At 34.0% G+C, this 17284-nt stretch overlaps 1 protein-coding gene across 1 annotated transcript in view; it reads left to right on the top strand.

The window, feature by feature from the left end:
• The window catches only part of LOC306865064 (guanine nucleotide exchange factor VAV3-like), a 67772-nt gene that overhangs the window by 36440 nt on the left and 14048 nt on the right, over positions 1-17284 (top strand). The window contains exons 11-19 of the mRNA XM_079409422.1: positions 2108-2176; positions 4547-4633; positions 5849-5934; positions 6080-6212; positions 7902-8011; positions 10563-10664; positions 12801-12895; positions 14623-14645; positions 15249-15282. Coding sequence (XP_079265548.1) covers positions 2108-2176; positions 4547-4633; positions 5849-5934; positions 6080-6212; positions 7902-8011; positions 10563-10664; positions 12801-12895; positions 14623-14645; positions 15249-15282 — 739 coding nt within the window. The remainder of the gene's footprint in view (positions 1-2107; positions 2177-4546; positions 4634-5848; positions 5935-6079; positions 6213-7901; positions 8012-10562; positions 10665-12800; positions 12896-14622; positions 14646-15248; positions 15283-17284) is intronic.

Here is a 17284-nt window from a genome sequence, read left to right as displayed (position 1 = left end):
GCTTTTTTCATTTCACATTTTAGTGATTAGTAATTTTGTTATGAGCTTTTGTAATTTTATTAGTTTTTGTTTTCCCAAAAATACTACTTTATAGGTTGAATTTATTTTTATTTCAGCTTTAGTTTTTTAGTTATTTCCAGTTAGGAATTTTAGTGCCTCAACTTAAAATTAAAGTTTTGAATATTTATATTCAATTTTATTTAAGTTCAATTTTCAACAACAGTGTTTTTAATAGTTTAAGTATTAGTTATAGGTTACGATAATAACCATGAATCATGTGACACTGAAGAGTGGAGTAATGGCTGCAGAAAATTCATCTTTGTCATCACATATTAAATAGCTATTTTAAATCGTAATGATATTCACATTACTGTTTTGCTGTATTTTTGATCAAATAAATGCCTCGGTGAGCATAAGACTTCTTCCAAAAGTATTGTTTTTTTTTTTTTTTACTGAAATGTACATTTTTACTGACTTTTGAATGATAGTGTATGTCCAGATTTTGAGAATTATATTTTTACTGTAATGGTAAAAGTAATGGTTATAAATCAGGATGTAAAAAGTTATGCTTTTAAGAAAATATTCTGACTAAGCCAGTAAATATCAGTTTAAAGTGGTAATATTTTTGGAGTTGTTCACACTGATAGCAACAAAGTGACCATTTTTGAGAAGAATTTGAACAGTTGGGTATTTATTAGAGTAGTTAAAAAGGTGCAAAGTGGACCAGACAATACAATACTGTGATGCAGACCTGTGAAATCACATTGGAACCATATTCTCCTGGAATTCTGCAAACGTTTGGATGAGAGATTGGCTGCATTTTATTTCTGCAGTAATCTCTGTGTTTATGTCATACCTCCTTTCTGTCTCTCTCTCTCTCTCTCTCTCTCTCTCTCGCTCGCTGTGTGAGGGCAGAAGGAAGTGAGAATGAAAAATAAGGTGATGTCCGTCTTTCTGCTGATAATAATGCGCAGGTTCAGCTTGACTGACGCAGGGGATTTGGCTTGTGCTGGATGGCAATATATCTCTTAGGCCAAAAGGAAGCCATTTATCAGACCTGAGTAAAGGACATTCATAGCACCCTCCCTTATCCTACAGACTGGCCCAGATGTCTTGTTTACTTCATCCTGGAGCAGGAAGGCAATTTCAACCTCACAAAAACCTTTTACTTCTCATTTCAATTCTTGAACCTGCGATGTAGGTTGGGATATTATTTCAGCTTGGGTCTGTGTGTGTGTGTGTGTGTGTCCAAAAGAGAAAGTAAGATAGAAAGACATGCCATGCTGTGTATGTTTGTATTATCATTGTATTGTAATGCATGCCACATAATCACCTTGTTTATTTTATTATTTTTGGCTTACTCTTTGAATCAGAGCCACCTCCTGTTTTTCGGAGCAGGGATTTATGAATACACATGTGAAATCAAATACAATTCTCTCAGTATAACCTGTGAAGTAAAAATCAACACTTTATTAATGCACCATCCTGCTCAGCTAATATTAAATATTGGAAATCCCATAAAAAACATTTCCTCCTGGGTTCAATTCCTTGGTTAGTACGTTTATTAATTTATTTTACTTTACTCAACTGAAATTGCAATTTTATTTATAATAGGTGTGTTTCAGAGGAATAATTTATGCGATAGGTTTATGTACTGCTCATGTAGCAAATATGCAAGTGGATAAAAGGACAATAAGTTATTTTTGTTTTCTAATCAATTCTAAAAAATTAAGACAAAATAAATGAATATAATTTAATAATAATCAAATAATCAATCATTTTGTAAAGTCCCATTCTGTGTCACTGAATTAGGAAAAGTCAAATGATCACTCTAATATAACACAATTACTTGTGTTAACTTCATTTAAAACAAGAGTGTTACATTACATTTCAGATGACTGCTATCTAAATGTTCTCTCTGTATTGTTGGTAAACAATCTGCGCGGTGATGAGTAGGAGTTATGAGAGTGTGCGAGAGTGACAGATGTCCTCCGGCATGGCTTCGCTCCTGTACATCAGACTGTCTGCAGCGTTCATCATCATCTGGTGATAATAAGACACTGAGACACGGCCCGTAAAAACTCATATCCCGCTTTCCTCCTGACAGGAACTGGTGAAGCACACCCATGATGCCACAGACAAGAGTAATTTACGGGAAGCGCTGGACGCCATGAAGGTGAGTTGAGCACAGAGCTGGGTAGTAACTGATTACATGTAATCTGGATTACGTAATCAGATTCCAAAAATTAAGTACTTGTAATTAGAGTAAGTTACATTTTAAAATACTTGTAATCAGAGTAGAGTTACTTTTTTATGGATTACATGATTACATATAATTCACACAACAGCAATAAATTATTCATCATTCATTGATTCTCCCTAATTTCTCTTTTTCCATCTTTTAAATGTTCCTTTCTAAAATAGCCTACCGATTATATACATATTATATATTATATATTCCCCCATTCATTAAGATGGGTTTTGTACGAGCTGCTCGGAAGCGTTGCAAATATCGCCGCCGAGTGAAGAGACTTTCCTCGAAATGGAGTTTGCTTTAAAATGATTTATTTTCATTTAAATTTTTTATGATTTAATTAATTGTCAGCTTTTCATTAAACTCACAACCCCCTGCAGTTCCTTTACAAACCCTGTTTGAGAAACCTTGATCTAATATAATGTTTAATGCACGATCATGTTGTAAATTACAATGAATGGAACAAGTTTTCTTACTCTTTGCATTTTTTACATCATTATGGTACAAGATAATGCTATTTAAAGTCATTGTGATAAACAAGTTAAATCAAAAGTAATCTAAAAGTAATCCAAAAGTAATCTGATTATATTACCTAAAATGTGGAATGTAATGGATTACGTTACTGACTACAATTTTTGTCATGTAATCTGGAATCAGTAACGGATTACAATTTGTAAGTAATCTACCCAGCTCTGGTTGAGCATTTGAATGTCCTTTCATAAGCTGTCTGTTGCAGGGACTTCTGGGTAGCGGCCCATTAAGAAGTCTGGACCAGTATTAGCACTCATATAAACCATAAAATGACACATTGGGCCTTTTACAGTCTTTGTCTGACACCTAGGCCTTGTTATCTGCTCTCATACACACATTTAGCTCGCGATCATTGCATAATTTATACCAGAGTTGTCCAAATTTTTAAATTGCAGGACCAAAAATCAAACTTCATTGAGGGCCATGGGACAAAAGTAAATGTTGCATTATATGCAACTATATTATAATAAAATGTATTCAATGGCAAACACTCACACACACACACACACACATACACACATATACTTATACGCATATATACGTATATATATATATATATATATATATATATATATATATATATATATATATATATATATATATACACATTCACATTTAGTCATTTAGCAGACGCTTTTATCCAAAGCGACTTACAAATGAGGACAATAGAAGCAATCAAAACCAACAAAAGAGCAACAATATGCAAGCGCTATGAAAAGTCTTGGTTAGCCTAACGCAGCAAACGTAGCAAGTCTTTTTTTTTTTTTAAACGAAAGAAAACAAGTAGAATAGAAAAGAAAGAAAACTAGTTTTTTTTAAAAGAAAACAAGAAGATAGAACTGAAAAAAAAAAAAATCAATCAATATTATCAATATCATATATATATAAATAAATTATTTTTAACTTGAAAATAATGTAAAAATTATATATACATATAATGTTTCAATTATTTTTAATCTTATATTTTTTTACATCTCAGTGCAAAAATAAAAAAAGACATGTTAAAAAAAAAAATATATATATATATGTATATATATATTTTTTAATTCCTGCAATCACAGGTCATCACAGGCCTTTTAATCACTAATCTTGATTAATATTAGAGGCCTTGTTTAATTTGAAATTACAACAGTGACGCATTTCTTTCTCTTTTAGCTTTTTTGGGATGTGCATGCATGAACTTTATCGTAAGAAAAGCTTTCGTTGAAAATCAATGTGGCCCTCTTGACTCAGACATGATCAAGATGGTGCCGAATGCATCTTGACAGGTAACCGTCCGCTAATTGAGGCAAATCAAGCTGAGAAGATTGTGCAGATTGCACCGAGGGCTGTGATGATTTCATTTGGATAAATTAGCCACTTAGCATTGATTGGGGTATCGGGCTAACACGGTTAACCTCCTCAAGTGCTCCCCTTTAAAGATCCTCGCGGTGGGCGATCCAGCCCCCCACTCTCTGATTATTCTAGATACACGATGATGAATGAGTCACTACACTTCTGTCACGGGAACGGCAGGCACAGTGTTCAGAATGAGATTTATCAAATAAGCCTCGCTTTTCAGACACTAAATCTTATTTTACATTTTTAGACGGAAATGAGTCCCTTTAAAACATCACATGGGTCAAGATTGTCAATAAGGAAGCTAGAGAGGAAGGATTGTTATTTTTAGTGCACAACTAGAAAGACTTCCTTGTGTGTCCTCAGGTCAAAGTCTCAGCGTGTTGAATGTTATGGTGTTGTGTTTGTTTTCCATCTCTATAGGATCTGGCTCAGTATGTCAACGAGGTGAAGAGAGACATCGAGACTCTACGAGACATCGACCAGTACCAGAAATCTATAGAAAACCTTGTGAGCAAAATCATGTTTTGTATAGACTACTAATTAAAAAGCAGTTTTGGAGAAGCTACTGTAAAGACTACACTTTTAAAACAGTACAGCTACATTATAACCGGAAAAAACTAATTTTCCACCTCAATATCCGCTGCAACCAGATTATTTACACCCAATACAGTTTTTTTTTTTTCAGATGAAGATCCCCTATTGCACTGGAGTAGTTTTGAGCCTTAAATTGTTTCATTACGCCCTTTAAAAAAATTTAATTTAATTAAATTAATAAATAACCTTTCACAAATTCCATTCAGATTCTGTTTTTATCAAGGATTGATTTTAAGAACATAAAATTGTAATCTGTTTAAAAAAGAAAATGTGTCACACTGTGACATTTTCCAGATTCTTTAGAATTACACATAAATTGTTTAAAATGTATTTATTTACAGTTTATTGATTTATTATTATCATATAAAATTATTAATTATATATAACTTGTAATAATGATTTTTGATATATCATTATGATATGCTGTATTTTATTATTAATTATAAATGATTATTTATTAATAAATACAATATATATATATATATATATATATATATATATATATATATATATACAATTATACATTTGTATATTTATTTATAAAAATCAATTAATTGAAAATAAATGTAAAAGACTATATATAGAAACTATATTGTGCTATATACAATATATCTAATAAAACAACACAAAAAAAAAAATTTGTTAAAATATTTTAGTATTTAACAAAATACATATTTTACTACAAACAAAACATTGTTTAGATCATTAAAATAAATTAGTGAATAATTAACCATTCGGTTTACTAACATGAATCACACTTCGCAGTGCAACTAGAGAGAGATGTTTTTAGGAAAGTGTATTTTATTATTTCTTCAGCTCGTTTTTTTAAAAGACCGTGTTCCTTTTTATGCTACACTTGCTGAAAAAAATGCTACTGTTACTGTATGTTCCTAGAAAAGCTGAACTATTTTAAAAACATCCAAGACAGTGTCAGACTACTGCCAAATGCACTGATTTGCATGCCTACTTTTAGTTAGTTTTTTCTCCAACACTGCTCGAAGTAGTTAAGCAGATACAGTATGAAGCTTTGAACAGTTTTGTGGAACTTTAGTCTAACTTAAGAGCATTGACCGCTAGTAGCGTACAAGCATGTCTGCATTGAATATGCACCATTTTTATGTTCTGCAGAATCAGTCTCTCCGTAACTATGGGAGACCAAAAGGTGACAGCGAAGTGCGAGTAGCTTCAGTCGACAAACGAGCCAAACAAGACAGGTGAGATGATTAAAGTGTGGAATACTGCTCAGCCTGAAATTCCGCAGGTCTTTACTAAGGCCTAAGGGTTATGAAGGTGTCACCCTCAAGCGCTCCTCTTGTATTTTCTCCTTCTCGTTTGATCTGTGCCGTATTTCTGTTGTAGGCACATCTTTCTGTTCGACGCTGCCGTGATCGTATGCAAACGACGAGGAGATAACTACGAGATGAAGGAGGTGATTGACCTCCACTCCTTCAAGATCACCAACAACCCGACCTCAGACAGAGAAAACCGAAAGGTGCGCAGCCGGTCTCCTAATTGCCACCAAAGTTCGCTACACCAAAGCCGAGGGCAGCAAATGTGCTGTTATGCTGTCGTGCCATAATCAGTTACTGCAGTAGAGCAGCTTTCATTCGCACAGATGGTGTTTCCTATTAAAAACTGTCTAGCGACTGCTAACGAACGCAGCCGACACCAGACACAGCTAAATTAGAAAACATGATGTCGTTTGTTATATTACATTACGTGCTGTTGTGCCAGGATGATTATTCGTTAGATAATGCTGTAAATATTACATGTACAAGACAGAGAGAGTTCATGCAAGAAAGAGAAATTATGCTGGTAAACACTAGAGTTCCTCTAGGGTACTTTTGTGATGATGCCTCAAATTTTCTGATTTGTTGAGGGAAGGTGTTTTTGTTCATCAGAGTCCTGGCTAATAATAATAATAATAATAATGAGTGAAAAAAATTGCAGGTAAAAGTTAATTGCGACTTTTTATCTCACAATTCAAAAAATACTTTTTTCTCGCAATTGCGAGTTTACATCTTGCATGATGTAAATTCGCAATTGCAAGTTATAAAGTCGGTATTGCATGATATAAACTCAGAATTGCGTGATATAAATCACAATTTTGAGAAATAAAGTCAGAATTGTGCGATATGAACTTACAATTCTGACTTGTGATCCGCTCACGCTATCTATCTATTTATTTATTATTATTTTTTAGGTTGGAATATTTCTCTTAATTTTTCATTCATTTATTTATTTTTGTAAGTCATTAATACTTACAGTCAGCAAGGATGCATTAAATTGATCAGATGTGACACTAAAAAGTTTTTTTTGAAATGCTGTTCTTTTGAGAGCTCTATTCATCAAAATATCTTAAAAAATATTAAGCAGAAAAACAGTTTTAACATGTATAATAAGAATTAATATGCTAATAAGAATTATTATATTAGTATCAGCATATTAAAATGATTTTTGAAGGATCTTGTGACACTGAAGACTGGAGTAATGATGCTGAAAAATCTGATTTGTCATCACAGGAATAAATTACATTTTACAATGTATTAAAATAGAAAACAGGTATTTTAAATGTTAATAATATTTTCCAATATTACTTTATATCAAATAAATAGCCTTGGTGTGCATAATTTTCAAAAATATGAAAAAGGGAGCTTAGACTTTGAATGGTAGTGTACATAATATTCACATGTTAATGCCAGGCCATAGAGGCTTTAATATTATTTCAGACAGACAGGCTTAGAGTCCAGATGCATAACTGCTTATTGTCTTGCATTCTCTATGCCTTTATTCACATTGCACACAAAAAAGATGTTTGTTTTTCAAATCTGACTGTCCACACTGTCAGATCTTGCAAATGATGAAATCTGATTCATTTGTTCAGTGCAGTCAATATCTACATCAGCTGCAATATGATGTAAACGTCAACACAGTGCTAACAGACGATTACAGGATGACCCTGCTAGATTTGATAATAGCATTTCGTCAGTCTTGCATAAACAACAGTGACCCCCTCGCACCATCATGTGGTCTAGGGCTTTGTAGTCTCAGACTTGTTGGAGCATCTTTGATGTTTCGAATCAAACGGCTTTAAGACGGTGTTTGTCTTTGCTTTATGTGTGCATCTGTGTGTTTTTTGCATTTATAACATTGATGTTCTTGCTTTCTCTCTTTCTTCCAGTGGTGCCACGGATTCTACCTCACACACAATCAGGGTCAGAACGGCTTCGAGTTCTTCTTTAAAACCAAGGAGCTGAAGAAGAAATGGCTGGAGCAGTTTGGCATGGCATTGTGAGTGTTTTGTTGTCTCTGCAGGTCTGCACCGTACTGTCCTGTTTTTCAGGTTTGTTATCTTGACAACAGACACAAAAGCGTGATTTAGCTATGACAGTATGTCCTGGCCCTGATTCAAGCGTAAAACACCATTAGTGTTTATTTTTACTACAGAACAAACTCAGTAATGAGGACAGACTTGCTGAGCCAAGCATTTTTGCTGCGGTGTACCTTATAAAACATAATGTGAGGCTTTCATTCCATCAGAGTGGTTGGTTCAGTTTTGCAGATAGACTAGTGTATACCAAATCTTTTTGTTTTAGTTAGTGTGGTTGTTTTAAAGAGGATATATTCTGTGCTTTTCCAGCAGATATTTTATCCTCGAAGTCCACTTATTATGTCTCTTGCACCGAAACTTGTCGTAATTTAGTGTTATATGACCATTTTCACCCTCTCTCTGATCTTTACAGGAATAGCTCACTAAATTCAGTTATTTACCGACCCGCATGTCTTGCATGACTTTCTTCCTTCTGTGGAACACAAATAAAGAATGACTGTGTTTCCTCTTGCAGTTAAAATGAATAGGGACAGAAAATATTGCACTGGAAAAGAATAATAATAAAAGGACTATATGGACTATATGACTCGTACACTATATTACAAGTCTCATAAAACTATATGATTGTTTGTGTGACAAACGGATGCCAATTTCAATCTAAAAAAGTTATTCATTGATAATCTTTGCTTTGAGAACTCAAGAATCACTGGGACTGGATCATTGATTCATTAAGTTTTACTTTCTGAACAAATCATTCAGTTTTGTAAACTGTGTGTCAACTGAGTCATTTTAAAAAGAATGGATATAGATCAGGAGAGTCAGTGGAGTCAGTTAAATAGTTCTAGATTTTTGCTTGCTCCTCACTTAAAGCTTATAGCATATGGACCACTTTTATGTTAATTTTATGGTGCTTTCATTCTTTTTAAAGCTTTATTTATTGTAATTGTGTCAAAAAGAGTGACTAAATTTGGATGGGTTTGGAACAACATGAGAGTGAGTTTTAAAGTACTGTACTTTTAAGATTTCGACGTTAACTGAAAATAAAGAATATTAAATAAAATAAAGATTCTTTTTTGATATTTAAACTTGGGTAGTTTCTGATATTGCACATTAGAATATATTATTTCTACATGGTACATCAAAAAAAGTGTAAAACAATCATGTTTTCTGTGATCTTTCTCTTTTCATTTATACACATCCAGAGGCTTTTTATCTTCCTTCGCTTTAATTTTATTCCATTTACTATTCTTAGGAGAGTCAGATTCAAGTAAATCTTTGTATTATGAAATACTAAGGCAATAAGTGATCCCAGAGCGTAACTATGAGAGAAAGAGAGAGAGAAAATATATTTATAATTCCTGGCTTATTACAGCAACAATCAGTAAAATGCAGATGAAAAACGCAATAAACTATCAGACAAGTCCTCTACCAAATTTCAGATGTCATGCATATCCAAAAAGGGCACATCCACAAAAAAAAATAAAAAATGCTCAGAATAAGACAGGAGAAAAAAAAAGTGTAATGCACCAAAGACAGGAGACAGGGCTCTGATTAATTAGATAACATGTTTTTAACAGATTTATCTGAAGAGCTCATTAATTCTGGAGAACAGTGGTGAGTCAGTGCTCTCTTTCTCTCTGTCATGTGTCATCAGATCAGTCTGCAGCTGAAAGCTGATTGGATATCAGTGCTGTTACATACTATGAGTGTTAATGACATGACATCAGCACGCACACACAGCTATGTTACCTGTCTGTCATTTGTTAAGGCCTTTATTATGAGGGCCCTCGCCACTCAAGGGTTATTCGAGATGGATCGAGAGAAACACAGGGGGTAGAGGGACTGGGACTATGAAAAGTAATAGTGCTATAGACGACATCATTACTCCCTGCTCATGCTGTAATTAGTAGTGCACACTAAAGCAGAATCATTATTGCTTTCTATTTTGAATTCATTTAAAATGTAATTTATTTCTGTGATGTTTTTCAGCAGCCATTACTCCAGTCCTCAGTGTCATCACGTGATCCTTGAGTCTATTTAAAATGAACTTGTCTTTAGTAACAATTTATAAATAATTTTATTTCAAAATCAAGAACTGCATTACTGCATAATATAATAAAACAAATCATTATTTAGAATATCCAATTGAAATATTTATAGTATGTGCTGTACATTCGGGGATTCATAAGTATCGTGGTATTGTGTTTTACTTGGTCGTCTGAATTTTTTTTTCCAGAAAATGCAAATATTTAGTTCCCTATCAGTCGGTCACTCTGAGTCACGTCGGTGACCGACGAATTGGGACGTGACGTCTCTGTTCCCTCCTTCAGGGAACGAGGGTTACATACGTAGACAATGTTACCCTTATGTGTCTTAAGAGAAAATCACAGCTGATTGGATCAGATGACAGATGGAAACGAGCAGTTCTGTGTTCGTGAGTTGCAGTTATGCAAAAAGGTCTTCAGACTTGTTTTTAACACCCACTTCCTCTCTCTCTCTTTCTCTCAACAGATCGAACATCTGTCCAGAGAGCGGGAAAAGTAATTTCCATGAGTTCCGCATGCACACCTTTGAGACAAACACATCCTGCAGCTCGTGTAAAATGCTGTTGAGGTGAGCTCACTGTAGAGGCTTTATGCAATGACACAGTCTACCCACAATGCACCTTAATGAGATCTATATTGCACCTAGAGAAAGTGAGAAAAGGGAAATAAAGTGACAGTAGTAAATCAAGTGAATGTATCATCATCACTTCAGTGATTTCAGAATTGATGAATTGGCAGATGATGGACCTATCTATCTATCTATCTATCGGTAACACTTTATAATAACGTCCAGTTATAAGTAATTTATAAGTGATTAGTTAATGATTACCTAATCGTTTACAAAACATTCATAAGCAATTAATAAGTGATATGCTAACAATTTGTGTATGTTTTGTTAATTCATTTAAAAGTCATTTACAAGTAATTAGCTAATGATGAACTAATCATTTACAAAACATGACTATGCATTCATAGATGATTAATAATTGATATGTTAATATTTTTATCTATGTTTTGTAGAATAAGTTTTGAATCATTTACAAGTGATTAGATGATGAACTAATCATTTACAAAACATAACTATACATTCACAAATGATTAAGTATATGCTAACAATTTATAAATCTGTCATAAGTTATCTTTAAATATAGCATCATGAAATAATCAAACAGATCCTTAATGGTTAATAGTTAATATATTATTAATCACTTATAGATCATTGAAATGTCAACATTGTACTATTATCTCAATAAACATTATAAATCATTTACAAAGCTTTCTGCATCCCCTAATCTAAAGTGTAAACTAATCATCAGTTGTAAATGTTTTACAAACCTTCCAGGTTACAGGTTGTTTGTGAATATATATATATATATTTACGCACACACGACTGGAAACCATAAAGTTTGTAAAACATTTACAACTGATGATTAGTTTACACTTTAGATTAGGGGATGCAGAAAGCTTTGTAAATGATTTATAATGTTTATTGAGATAATAGTACAATGTTGACATTTCAATGATCTATAAGTGATTAATAATATATTAACTAGTAACTATTAACCATTAAGGATGTGTTTAATTATTTCATGATGCTATTTATAAAGATAACTTATGACAGATTTATAAATCGTTAGCATATTACTTAATCATTTGTGAATGTATAGTTATGTTTTGTAAATGATTAGTTCATCATTAGCTAATTACTTGTAAATGACTTTTAAATGAATTAACAAAACATACACAAATTGTTAGCATATCACTTATTAATCGCTTATGAATGTTTTGTAAATGATTAGTTAATCATTAACTAATCACTTATAAATGACTTATAACTGGACGTTATTATAAAGTGTTATCTATCTATCTATCTATCTATCTATCTATCTATCTATCTATCTATCTATCTATCTATCTATCTATCTATCTATCTATCTATCTATCTATCTATCTATCTATCTATCTATCTGTCTGTCTGTCTGTCTCTCTGCTTGTCTATCTATCTATCTATCTATCTATCTATCTATCTATCTATCTATCTATCTATCTATCTATCTATCTATCTATCTATCTATCTATCTATCTATCTATCTATCTATCTATCTGTCTGTCTGTCTGTCTGTCTGTCTGTCTGTCTGTCTGTCTGTCTGTCTCTCTGCTTGTCTATCTATCTATCTATCTATCTATCTATCTATCTATCTATCTATCTATCTATCTATCTATCTATCTATCTATCTATCTATCTATCTATCTATCTATCTATCTGTCTGTCTGTCTGTCTGTCTGTCTGTCTGTCTCTCTGCTTGTCTATCTATCTATCTATCTATCTATCTATCTATCTATCTATCTATCTATCTATCTATCTATCTATCTATCTATCTATCTATCTGTCTGTCTGTCTGTCTGTCTGTCTGTCTGTCTGTCTGTCTCTCTGCTTGTCTATCTATCTATCTATCTATCTATCTATCTATCTATCTATCTATCTATCTATCTATCTATCTATCTATCTATCTATCTATCTATCTATCTATCTATCTATCTATCTATCGTTCGTTCGCTCGTTGACTCGTTCGCCTGCCTGCTTGTATATCTATTGTGCTGTCATACTTTCTATTGTTCCATCATTCTATTTATCTATTGTTCCATATATCTATCCATATATCGTTTTATCTATCATCATTCTATTTTTTGTTCATGTTCTCAGAGGAGTCTTCTATCAAGGCTACCGCTGCACCAAATGTGGTGCTGGCGCCCATAAGGAGTGTCTTGGTAGGGTGGACGTCTGTGTCAGCAGTGCCGGTGAGCCCCGCATTCAACACAACAAAATCTTTCTAGCAATTTCTGTGCATACACATTATGAAGCATTTATTTGCAGAACTGTGCTGGAGCCTCTGGCTCATGTTTCAGCACTATGTGGTGTCTTTCCCCACTGCACACCAATGATTGACCTACACTGTAGTGTAACAGACAGGGCAATAAAAGCTGTCAACATGCAGAGATTCCTAATAACAACCTAGGCCACATAGATAAGCGTGATGTGTGATGACAAACAGAAAAACAGGCTCGGTTGGCTTCCTGAACCTATGATGTATGTATGCATGTATGTGCGTGCCTGCCAACAGTGCCAGCTCTTATTGTTCTAGGCATTAGTCAGGGCTGTAGAATTTCCTCCTTCCCGTTTTTATGCACAGCTAAGCTCTCTCTAAACTCCCATCAGTTCTGCACATCCCATGTCCCATTAGCTAATTTGATTGTGCTTTCAGCTAGCAATAAGAGTGTAGCTTTGTTTAATACATTCATACAATTCATTATGCAGAATTCTACAGGTTTCACCTCCCAAAAATATGCAAAATAAATAAACAAAAAGATTTCTGGGATATGGAAAGTCAAATATATTTGGTAGATTCTCAAAATTCTCAAGATTCAATCTCTCAAAATTCTGGCACCCCTGACTCATTTTTCACATGTATTTTAGACTTCCAAGTTGAAAAATGTAAATGCATATTTTAAAACTAAATTATTATGGAAAAAAAGAGAAAAAACTGTAATACCCTGCCAATTTTTAATATTTCTTCATTTTTAAAAAATATTTTATGTATATACAGTTTATTTTTTCACTCTTACGGTTGTTGTCAACTGCTTACACACCAAATCTTTACTTACAATTTCTGAAACCTGACACTCAAACACGAGAAACACACACCAAATCTGCAAAACCATTCACTTATTAAATTAGAATTACCATACAATAAAACAATTTTTGCAAAACACAACACACAATTCTCTATGTAACATAGAATTCTAAACATAAATTAATATTATGGCAATGGTGTTTGCAAATGTTTGTTTTTGACATGAGTTTGTGATATTCTGAATGCAGCGATTAATTTTGCAAGAGATGTGAGGCATTTTGCATTTTATGTGTGCAATTCTTGGATTTGTGTGTAAAGTTTTGAAAAAAAAAAAAACTCAATTGCTGATTTTTTTGGGGAGTGCTGAACAATAAGAAATTCGGTAGAATTTTTGTGAACACAATACAATAATACAACTTAAATACAAATGAGGATGTTTTCACTGGAAATTTTCAGAAACTGAAAATGAAGGAAGTGTGAAAAGCTCCATGCAGAGGGTGTGTGTTTGTCAAATCTGGCCTCGTTGTTGTTTTGTACACAAGCTTCCACTCTGTGTGTATATGCGCATACCTGTGTCTATGCCTGTGTGTGTTACTAGCCCTAGAGGTGTACACTAGTGCAACAGGACAAAGTTCGCAGTGTACGCTCCAAGCACAGGCCCAGCCTCTCCCTCGGGAGCCAATGAGAATGGCTCCTGGTACATAACTCCAGCTAGTCCAGCCCCTCATGTCAATTTAGCTCACACGGCTGTCAGGTACCTGCAGCATAACAAAACAAATTGTAAAAGTTCACAGCACAAAATGTTCCACACACTCTAATGACAGCGTCTGTACAGTGTGTTCATCTGACAGTGTAGATTGACTCTAACCATGCCTGTTTTCAACATGCTTGCAGATTCCAGTTCTTTCGGATCTCAGGTGAGATTTTTGTTCCTTTTCCAGTGAATCTTGTTCTGCCCTTCAGGGTCTCATTTACTCCTATTGATTACCATTTAAAATAGAAACTTCTCTTTTACAATGCATTTTAAAGTTGCTGTGGCATCATTCATGGAATTGTTACTGAAGTAATATTACTTTATTAAAGTTTGATTGCCTGGTTATGGGGAAACATTATGAGATTGTTTCTAGCCCAGAGTTCATTGCAGTTTAGAGTGATATATACGTTATGGATTGTGCATTTATTTAATTGCGCACCAGTTTTATTAATTGCACGGTCATCATTTTGCAATAACAAACCCATTGTAATTTATATAGCATGTAATAAGGATATTGACATGCAATTTGCCTGGAGTGCAGTTCAACACTGAGGGTAAATTGCATGGAGGAAATTCTCCATCTTTGTGCATGCTACAGGATGAACGTGTTTTTGTGCAGTGGTGTGATAAACAGTGTCAAAAAATTAATGATGAGACTAATTGCGTGTTTGCGCAAAGTTTTACTTGATCATCAAATTATTAATGCATTACAATGTCTGTGTTTGGCAACAGTATGAATCATGTGATTTATTTACTTTGATTACAGGTTGGAAAAACACCCAGTCGTGGAGCAGACGCAGGTAAATCACGAACACACAATTAGTCACATTTTGCAGTCTTAAAGGGACAGCTCACCCAAACATGACAATTCTGTCATTATTTATTCACCCTCATGTTGTTACAAACCAGCTTGCTGTTATTTTAGTCAGTGGATCACAAAAGGATGATTTTGAAATGTGTAAGTTCGTCATTGCTATGGCTGTGGAGTGTCATTCTTACAAAACATGCATAGTCTTGTACATTACATACTTCTCCAATCTGAGCTAGATTGCGTATTTTTAGTCTGGAGTCATTGAGCCGTACTGTTGTCGTTTGCTGCGAAGGCAAGCTCATGCACGTAGGACTTGTTGTCAAATGTAAATCAGATATGTGCGGGAAAATATTTAACCCCTTTAGCTCTATTGTTTAGCTTTGCCTGCAAAGATAGGCCCTTAGTAGACAATCCAGTCTATAATAATCCACAACCCCTCGGTGCAAATTACTCCAGTGTATGTTCTCGCAGTCTAATCGTGTTATGTGGGTGTCTTAAGCTGTGGAAAGCTTTCCTGATCCTCAGTTTAAACTATTAGCACAGGCAGTTTTTTAAAAAAATGTTTAGGCCTTAATTCTCATGTCCAGTATTTTCAAAAAATATTTTTCTTTAATATTTATTTATTTATTTAGTTATTTATTTGGTTTGGTTGGTTGGTCGTTCACCCTTTCCTGAACAAACAAGCACTACTAACTTTTTTTTTTTAAATAATGACAATTTTAGTATATATACACTGCCATTCAAAAATTTGGGATCAGTAAGATTTTTTAAGTTTTTTAAAGACGTTTCATCAAGGCTGCATTTATTTGATCAAAAATACAGAAAAAATACTATTACAATGTAAAATAAAGTTTTTCTATTTTAATATACATTAAAATCTAAGCTTAATTGTCAGCATCATTATTCATGATTCTTCAGAAATCATTCTAATATGCGGATTTATTATATATTAATATGAATTAATTATATATTATTTTTTAAATGTTCTTTCTTTCTTTTGGTATTTTATATGTATCTACTTATATACATGACATATTAATTAGTCTTGCAGATAGTAAATGTCCTATTATTCCTTTTAAAAAGTAAACTCTGCTGAGAATTATTGTATTATCTCCATCAGTGATAGTGTTCAGCACTAGTCGTTCCACTCATCAGCCTGTTGTAAAGAGGGCCAGATTATCTGTAATTATGTTTACACAGGGCCATTGATGGGTTGATCGATACCCATGAGGTCTACCTGGGATACAGGTTCAGTGACAGCACGTCTGTGCCAATGGAGCGTCACGCTCACGCCTCCCTCGCCCTTCTTATTAATAGTGTCATTAATATTTGAAATAAATGTGTGACTCAAGCTAAATTGCATGTCGTTTCTCACTGCCTTCCATCAAGATACGCCCACTCCTGAGTTCATTATGTCTCCGTTAAGTCACCCTGTGCACATAGAGCCACGAGAGGCCTCCTGATCCCACACAATATTGGGGTTATGGTGAGAGACGGCCTCTGTGTAGTGTTTGCTGTCATGGGAATCTCTCCTTTTGAATTAAAGTAGTTCCATCCTGCCTGTTCAGCGCTGCTAGATTTGTCTTCATCAAAAAACAGCCTTATTGCCAAAACAATGCTTGTTCATTCAGCTGATTTTTTTTTATTTCATGTGCAATCGCTTTATATCTTTATGCATGAATGATACCAGAAATAGTGTTGTTTTTTGAGGAGAGGTGTGTTATAGTGAGCCCTTTTGTATTGTAAACTTTAAAACCTGCTGTTTTGTTTTCTTTTAGCACATTTAGGAGACCTTTTCATGAGCTGTTTTGATGAAAAAATGCATTTTAGTGTTTATTGGTGCTGACTCTTGCCCTTGTGCACAAAGGTTCTTAGCATAGCATGCCAGGAAGACGCTTCCCTACAGAGAAGCACACGCTCACACTGTTTATAAAGCGTCTTCAAAGACAGCCAGCTGTGCTCTAAGGCCCAGGGCCTGGGTGATCTGCTGG

This window comes from Barbus barbus, assembly GCF_936440315.1.
Source record: "Barbus barbus genome assembly, chromosome: 46".
In the NCBI taxonomy this organism is placed as follows: Eukaryota; Metazoa; Chordata; class Actinopteri; order Cypriniformes; family Cyprinidae; genus Barbus; species Barbus barbus.
This window is presented reverse-complemented; position numbering and strand designations above follow the sequence as displayed.